The sequence below is a fragment of the Branchiostoma floridae genome, chromosome 3 (assembly GCF_000003815.2).
Source record: "Branchiostoma floridae strain S238N-H82 chromosome 3, Bfl_VNyyK, whole genome shotgun sequence".
Taxonomy (NCBI): domain Eukaryota; kingdom Metazoa; phylum Chordata; class Leptocardii; order Amphioxiformes; family Branchiostomatidae; genus Branchiostoma; species Branchiostoma floridae.
In genome coordinates, this window is record NC_049981.1 from 16,030,929 (window position 1) to 16,040,088 (window position 9,160).

Sequence of the window (9,160 nt, forward strand, 5' to 3'; positions counted from 1 at the left end):
TACCTTTAACTGTACATACAGGTGACACCTCTACATAATGATCACCTTTGGCCCTTGACCTTTTGCATTAACCCTATTTATGCAACCACCTATCTACTGTAACCAATTTTAAAGTCTCTCGAGTGGTCACAATAAACAGGTTTGGCTGTACCTAGTATATACTAATTGTAATAATGTGGTTACGTTTAAGGCACAGGTTGATGTCACTGCCTAAATGACTCCCATCCCTTTTCATTCACACACGGGGATACATTTACATTTAGAGCATAATTTGATTGACGTAACAAATGGACGTGTCACTGTCCCCGCTTCAAACCATGCGTAGCTATCTCACTGAGTATAAGACCACATGTAACTATTACAAATCTCAACAGACATTTCTTCTGTTTCCAACTTAGACATACAGCAGTCTATATCTATAAAGAACTGTCAGATCCTTGCCAATTCTCCCATCACGAGGTGTATACTGTAGTAAATTGTTGTCCTTATGCGAGATTTCATGTCTAATTCTCCTTGACCCTTAAGAACACTTCCTTGTCGTCTGTGACAACAGAAGGACATGATTAAAGTACCCGTGCATCTCCGTAACGTATCAGCAAATGTCTCTCGCAAAAGATACAATGAATGAAGTCTTTGCCTTCCTTGTAGCAAGAATCTCTACTCCGAATGAAGTTTCCTTCCCCTTCTGATTTAGAAACAAATTTCTCAAAGGATCAAATAATGGAAACCGCAAATATTGGCGTTCATTATCAGTTGTTTGGGTTTCCCTTTCTCTTTCCCGCTTTCACATGGGTCTTATCTGTAAAACGTCTTATACAACAGAGATATCACCGTAGTCGGCGCTTTCCCTTTAATTCGTATCTCCAAATATTGTTGTGGACAAATTGCTTTAAGTTTTAGCTTAATCAAGTCTTTATCGCGTCAGCTACTTTGGGAGATATAAATGCTTGCATTTAAAGATTGTTAGAAGGTGCTAAGTAGTCGGCCGCCTTGGAAATCTTTAGCTACAGTGGAATTCTGCATTCCTTGGAAGCCTGCAGCCCTCCGTATCCGTGAAACACTGTTTACATGTCCTCGACAACGAGCACCCTTAGTTCGGGTGTTGTCCTCATCGCGCGGTCACATTCGTCGAAAGCCGTGGCACGATTTTAATGCCGTAGAACTTTCAGAAAAGGATATGACAGAACCAATAACCGACCAGGATCTAAGACAACCTTACCCCTCACAATACAGTTGAAGTTTGTAGAACACATGAATTCCAAGAATGTCCTCGACAGTTTTTCGACCGTACAAAGATTGTACGATGTGACCAAACCCTCTGGAGAAGTGCTGTCATGACATGAAGAAGTCAAGTTTATAAGACCACGCTACACATGATAAATATGATTATAGACTTCAAGATCTATAATAGCAAATTACACGTAATAGTTAATTAAGTAAATCAGATTCTTGGTAGCTGTGCGTATCGACTACCAATAGTTATAGCTACGACTTCAGTGTTTGACTTGGATCGTTAGTGACCGGCTGACGATCAAAATGGTAAAGGCTCGTACACACCCAACATTTATATGGGATTATATATCTTGATCAGATTTCTTAATTACATCAACCTTCACCTAAAGCGGTGCAAAGTACCGTTTTTATCATCATCACCGTTTTACTAGACCTCCATAAAACTCCGCCCCTATAAAGGTGCTAGCACATGACCTTGAAGTGCCATGTTTAACATACATCGAGAATATTTCGCCACCTTTATCTTAAAAATCACCTGTCAAACCCTTGAAATCCTTACCACATGCGCTAAAGCAGAATTCGCTCAAAAACTCGGACCTGTACTGGACGTTTACATAACCGAACGGAAATGTATTCTCGGCATTTTAGTCGACCCAAGACTACTTCTAGAGAATATATGGCACATATCTAATATATCATACAAGCCGCCAGTTGTTGGACTTCAAAGCGAGCAGACTCTGGAGTGTTTAATTTCGGGGTGTAATATTGCCATGATTACATCACATGGGGCAGACAAGTGTTTGACTACAAGGCGTATCTATCAGATTAATCGGTCCCACGCATTGGTAATAAAGCTATAGTAATTTGCAACATGACTCATAGTAAGAGTCATATTGTAAATTACCACAGTAGTAACTGAGAGTTTTTGTAACAAGTATTCGTACTGCATTGAAGGTACCTATGCGCACGTTATGGGGAGGGAGACTAGCAACCCCTCCCTGTAAGAAAACGCTATGTGTGACTAGGTACTGCAAGGGTCACTGAACGAACGAACGAACACTAGTACAGGAAGCCCTGTGTAATACCCAGGAGTTACGCCCTGTGCACTTGTTTATACATAAACAAGCAGGTACGTAAATTGTCTGTTTACCGCAACGTATCCAATTGTTTACATAGATACCGTGCAGTAATTCTACCTCCGCGCAATCCATCAACCCGGTCAATATTCAAACTGTTAGCTTTATTGTTTGATATTTCTCCTTTGATATTCTTGTAAATATCGTTTCGCATTTTAGGTAGTGGTAAATCCAATATTCTGAAATTGATAATGCAATCGGTAGATGAAAACGTCATACGCAATTCTAGCACCTTGTAGCTAAGACGTGTGCATACTGTCCAAGAAGAGATACATTTATTAAAAGCTTACACATTAGGTGACCTTCCACACTTTCACAGACTCATACCCCAAACGAAAGCAGTCCTTCTGTTTTGTAGTGAAGCGTGTGTAGTTTTATTTACCCGTAAGCATTTTTTACACAATATACTTCAAGCTGAATCGATAAGGAACTCTTGAAAGTGACACATTTCCACTTCACCACCAGGCCCCTACTATTGTCGTCTTGTCCCCTTTGACCTATTTTTATCGAATACGGTACCACTTGTGACAAGTGTTCTGAAGAGAAAGGAGGAAGAAAAGAAATTGATGTCAATTACTAGTATCCAGAGCTCTAACTTGAATTGCAGAGCAAAGTAGTGGAGTAAGTCTGAGTATGATTGAACCTGTTCGAAAATAAGTAAATTTTCGTGCATTTTATCTATATCCATTTCGCTTTCTTTAAAGAATGAAGCAGTATGTGAAGACGATTTTGCTCCTTTAATATAATGGGCTTTAAGTTTGCTAAATGCGATGTTACGTGTTAGTAACAACAGGCCTGTGCATATACCACTCCATGGCCTTGTAGTTTATGAGGCGACGTCTAAATATGGCGAACCGGACGCGCAAAGAATGCCGGGTCGTTTTGTGGAAACAGGTTGTTGCAATGTGACGTATTTCACGCCTGCCAGGAATGCTGGAAACAGTCTGTCACTTTCAAATTCATGTTCCAAATCTTCTTTCAAATTGTATATGAATTCGAATTACGGTCTAACTACTCTAAGCAATCCATGCAATTTGTAAGAATAATGGTGAACAAATCAAGTTATTTTGAAGATGCCCCCCTCCCCAAACACACAACTATTTTGCCCCAAACACTGTAGAATGTGCCCTCCCCAAGGCCACTACCCTCCCTAAGGTCGCTGTCAGGTCACCCTGGAGAACACACCTGTCTGCGAGGTGTCCCCGCGTGTCAACACCAAACACAGGGGCGCAAACAAAAGCCGTTTGTTCGATGCAAGCACAAAAGTTTATGGTATATCAATAAACCGACTGGTGGTCCAAGGAAGAAAAAAACGCTTGTTAGTGTTTGATACAAAATAAACTCAACCTGAAATATCCGTTATTACTTTCATCAGATTGGTGAACAAATATGTACTAGGTTGAGCTAGACAACCAGGGCACTAACCCAGAATTCAGGGGTACTGGGTTCGAATCTCGAAACCCATGACATGTCGCCAATAACGAAGAAAACTTATCAATAACCCAAGGAAAACAGCCGAAATGTTACCCATTGATAAGAATTAATTTGCCCAGCAACCAAGAGCTAATGCCGACCCTTATTTACACTGACAAAGTAGTATCCATTTCGGAGTCTTGTAATGATCTTATCTTATTGGGTTTCGTAATGAATTGGGCTTAGCTAAAACAAACACTTATCAGATACCCTCTGACCTAATTTCGTGGATAGGCAGGTAGGTAAAACTCAAGTAAACTCAACTAAAGCAACTTTTTACAAATTAAAAATGTGGCTGTTAGTCGTGCAATGCCGTTTGGCCCCTGTGCACGTTCTTAGCCTAGCACTCTACTCTTCCCTTTGTGTGTTGGGTTCTTTTATGTACACGTGTAGAGGTTTGGCGCCTGTGGATAATACCTGGAGCTCCCCCCCCCCCCACAGAGATATTGGTATCAGCATCAGCATATTTATAGCAGCCTAACGTAACATTGATGGATTTAATTACATTTGACAATACCGCGGTATGGAAAAACAATTTGTAAAGGGGTTAGCTGTCAAGAAACGATACAAACACCTTAAAACAACCGGTGCGATAGGGCAGGGTATATCCGCCAATGTGGCTAATGTATAACAAACATATCAGTGTGTCTATAGTTTCACAGTCATTGTGCAACAACAATGGAATAAGAAACCCATTATATATGATTGTCGTCTTGTATAGGAATAGTAAAGCTTACTAAAACAGCACCGCATGCAATATTTACCTGTTGTCAAAAGCGTCTATACAGAGATTACTTAAGGAACGCAAAGAAAATGGTCAGAGTAGACAGATGTCATCATATTATAGACTGGTTTCTTATTGCTTGGGTCAATGTGGAAAACAATTATAGGGACCACCAAGAAGTTGTCACATTGTGAAGTTCGTTTTTTATTTGTTGTATTTTGAAATCAATTCGTAGCTAGATTCAAATCTTTTTCGACTCCTTTTGGACGCTTTTGTCAATATCGCAATGTCACCGTTTAAATATAGAGTAAACTCCACTCGTTGTTTTAAACTTATCTCATCACAACCTAACTCTAAAGCCTGTCCATTGTGAACTAGTCCCACAGAGTGTGTTAATCTATCCCCCTTTCTTGTCGGGACCTCTCCCACTTAGGAATCACAAAGGGCGAGCTTTAGTCGCATTTGTTTGGATAAGGGCTAACATAGACCACAACTCGTCATGTAGACAGAAACCCTGGGAAAATAGCAGGGGAACTGGCTCTGTGGACATACAAACTATGCTATACACACAGGTCTGGGACAACTAGCGGATGTGCGATACAACAAGTATGGTGGGAAAAGTGTGGGAACAGGGCACATGAAAAGGCTAGAGGGAAACACTTGGAGGAAAAGGCAAACTAAACCGACAAAGAGAAGGCCACTTTCCGATAGGTATTGCTTGACAAAGTCAACAGGTACTATGTTTTCAAATGCGACGTAATGCGGGATATATCGGGGTAGGGTGGAAATGTTGGGGATGTAAGTTGTAGAGATCCTGATATCACAAGAAATTAGAATGTGGCAGAAGAAAATAGTATTTTCTTAGATGCAATTTCAAAGGAAGTAAAATGCCACCACGTTGTGGTAAAAAAAGTACAGGTCAAAGGCAAGTTTATACACTAGTCTTTGTCAACTCAGACACTAGCTGAATCTAAAAATCCATCAACTAGTCATGGAGTAAGATGTATACATGCAGCAATGGCTGTATTCTGTTCACTTTTCTATGATCAATACATTTTCGGAAGTATTCAAACAAAAAGGGAACACTTCTCCACGCTTTAGAGTATTCCTTTTCTCGGACATAGCCGATCAAAATGCATCGTAGATCGCCATGCAAGTGGCTTTGGAGGAGAAAGAGAATTTTCCAGCAACACGACTAAGCTAGGCGCCTTTTGTTCTCAGACGCCTGATATCGTTTCAAGACCCTGACCTTTCTGCTGCCTACGCCTTGAATCCAACAAGACGAATTTGCGGCTTTCTTGACAACGTGTTGGAAAATATCATATGATTCTTGATAAAACCAAATCGTTTCCAGACCTCTCTTTTGAATGTAAATATCCAAGATATCCTTTGATACGACATTCTCTCTGTTTTGACCAATTTCTCCTATTCTAAGTCCGAAAAGAGGTTTGGAATAGAGACTACGTCAAAACACCAAATGGTATTCGTATTCGTATTAGTACGCCAATCATAAAATGATGAAGAAAAAACAACAGATGGTGGAATAATTTATGAAGTGTGTATTTACCTCTCTAATGAACGTTAATGTTTAATTCTAAGCAACGCTCGCCAAGAAAACCCCCCAACGCGATATGTCACCAAACGTACTTGAACTTGGTGATATTTCTCACAGCTGAAGAAAGAGATCCGCTTGTCAATTCGTTCACGCACCTCGCCCTTACCAAGGCGACTCCAGGCCTAGCCTCTGATCCTGAACACAAACAATACGTCTTAACCTCACCATTGAGAAAGGCCAAGTAGGAAAAACGTTTTCAGATCAACAACAGCTGGAAAAAAAGAGAAGGGGGTTGACTCAGATTTCGTTTCAAAATATCCCCGAAAGTTTTGATTGTAGTTCGTTCAACTTGAAGGAGAAATTTATGTGAGTGTCGAACTTGGGGTCACGTTCTAAAGTTCACAAAGATGAAGAAATGGCCGTTCAGAGCATGCGCAACATAGTTTCCTGTCAGACGCAGGCATTTTTATGACTTTCACCACAGTGGTGACCCTTTTTGATCTGCATGTGCGCTTATAGAATGTCATCTGCAAAATTTGTCATATTTCAGTAGGCCTTGAGTTACTTGGGACCCCTAGCTGTCCTTTTTGGAACTGCATCAGTTGATATATCTTGCTATGAATACTATGATTTTCAGGCAGGTGGCAGCCAGAAGCGCCAGAATGAGGTACATAATCTTTAAAGACAACATATCGTGTTGAAGGGTGGCTTCCATTACGAATACTTATTTTCAGACGTTGGGAAAGGCACTTGACACGACTTTCCCCACTCCACCCAGGTGTAACAGGGCGCCTGACCTGTTGGGCAGGTACAAATCAAGAACTGACAGGGATCTGTCCAATTCCAAGACAAAGTGAATAACAAGCAGTTGATAACGACAAACTGCCACCAAAACTACAATAACCTCTTCGGACTACCTTTACTTGATATTAAATGGCAAATGAATAGATTAATGTATACGTTCTTTCTACCCACCAGTACTACTATGTAAACGTCACAAGGTTAACAACCGGTCTAATCCTTCGTATACTCTTTTCGGAAGAGAACATGGACGTAATGATGTTTGGACAAATAATAAGGGTCCAACAACGAACGAACGTGACTTTCCGGTGACATCATCGTTTGAAGTCGTCCTCAAGTACAACCGGGACATTGTCTCCACGGTCTCTACCTGCAGAAATGCCTTTTTCTAAGTCACGCATGTCAAATACTTCAGGAGGAAGCCCACACAAAGGCCACTGTCAGATAAGGGACCCTTTTGGCCTTGTAGGAAGTGATTGAATAGCAGGTCGGAAGCCTGTTATGTTGACCAGGAGCTCTACATGCCGAGTTTAACATAACGTTGTTACGTTGGAATTTCTGTTATTCTATTAAAGCAACGACAAGTGTCTATTTTTCGGGGGTACAGATAGCCTCCATGGTGAGACTCCGTGTATCATACTAGCAACGAAGTCTACTATGTGTATGGAGGGGCTTGGCACAGAGACATGATAGCCTCTACGGAAGGTTCCGTGTATACTAGTCACAAGCCTACTATGGGTGCTAGGCTCACCTAGCTAGGTTTCGTGTACATGTAGTCCAGTCACAATCTAAAGCCTGCTATTAAAGAGGCTAGGCTCATCTAGCCAGGTTTCGTATACAAAGCCTGTTATAATGGCTAGGCTCATCTAGCCATGTTTCGTATACAAAGCCTGCTATATAGGCTTGGTTTCGTGTGCAAAGCCTGCTATAGAGGCTAGGCTTATCTTGTGATAATAGTGTCAAGTCATACCTACTGTACGTGACTCTTAAAAAGTACATATGTGTGGGCCAATTTCCGAGGCCACACAGGATGTATCTGTAACATGATTAATCATCAAAAACACCAGGGACTCATGCATTAAAGACGTTGAAACAGAGACGTCTTTCGAACCTTGTAGGTACTGCATGCTGAACCGACCTTTTTATCTATTTTCACATGAATGGTTAAAAAGGTTAAACTTGGTGGCCACACAAGATTCAGCAACTAAGAAGAGAAAAACTTCCCCCCCTATTATGTAGTTACAGAAAATTTGTAACACAAATATCACTCCTACAGGCACCAATGGCACAGCAGTGACGACAAATAGCGTCTCCATGGTAACGACCACACCCGCCACACCACTCAACACGGCAATGCAGGCCTCCTCGTCTTCTCCAATGACAGGTAACGTGACGTCATCAGGAAGTGATGCAACAGTTGGCAGTATGACGCAAGACATGACCAATACAACAAATGAGATGACATCACCAAAGGGCCCTGGTAAGACAAAGAATTCATTTTCTGATTATGTAGAAAATATTCAATGTAAAAGTTTTAGCCAGAAATGCATGCATATAGAAATCAACATTATATATACTAAACGACTCCGGTGATATCACTTACAAAAACATGACTTAAACTTCATCAGTATTAGATGGCCAGAAAATTGATACAAATACAGATAAAAACCTAAACAAATACTGGTTCTATGGTTGTATTTTTTTTTATTGAAGTTTCATCCACGCTGTTGTGTTCCAGACGTCACGACAGCTGTCATGACAACATCACCGCTCGTGACCACCACCATACTACTGACAGACGCAGGGCCTACTCAAGCCACGGGTACTATATCACAGAATTCAAACACAACAGAGAACGTTTCTATGGCAACAGTCACGGACACTCAGACCGACCACACAACAGTACTTTCAACCACGATAGCTTCGACTACCATGGCAACAGCATTGGTGACCGCAGCAGACAGCACGACACCAACGTCCAATGTCTCTGAAAGCATGCTAACCACTGTGAACGAGACTGGTATCATGGCAACCACTGTCCCCATGGTAACGTCAACTAGTCCCGTCAACATGACACAGTCATTGGCAGTCCACGAAAATATGACCTCAACAGAAATGATGTCGTCTACCGCACAACCTACAACCACTACAGGTGCATCATCAACTACAGAGAACCGAGCCACGGATATGATGACGACCAAAGTGATGACGACGACGCAAGCCTCTAATAATACAGGC

At 41.3% G+C, this 9,160-nt stretch overlaps 1 protein-coding gene across 1 annotated transcript in view; it reads left to right on the forward strand.

Annotated features, from left to right (window-relative positions):
* The window catches only part of LOC118410799 (cell wall protein DAN4-like), a gene marked incomplete at its 3' end in the record, with an annotated part of 12,187 nt that extends 3,027 nt beyond the window's left edge, over positions 1 to 9,160 (forward strand). The window contains 2 exon segments of the mRNA XM_035812624.1: positions 8,199 to 8,402; positions 8,661 to 9,160. Of these exon segments, the coding sequence (XP_035668517.1) occupies positions 8,199 to 8,402; positions 8,661 to 9,160 (704 nt within the window).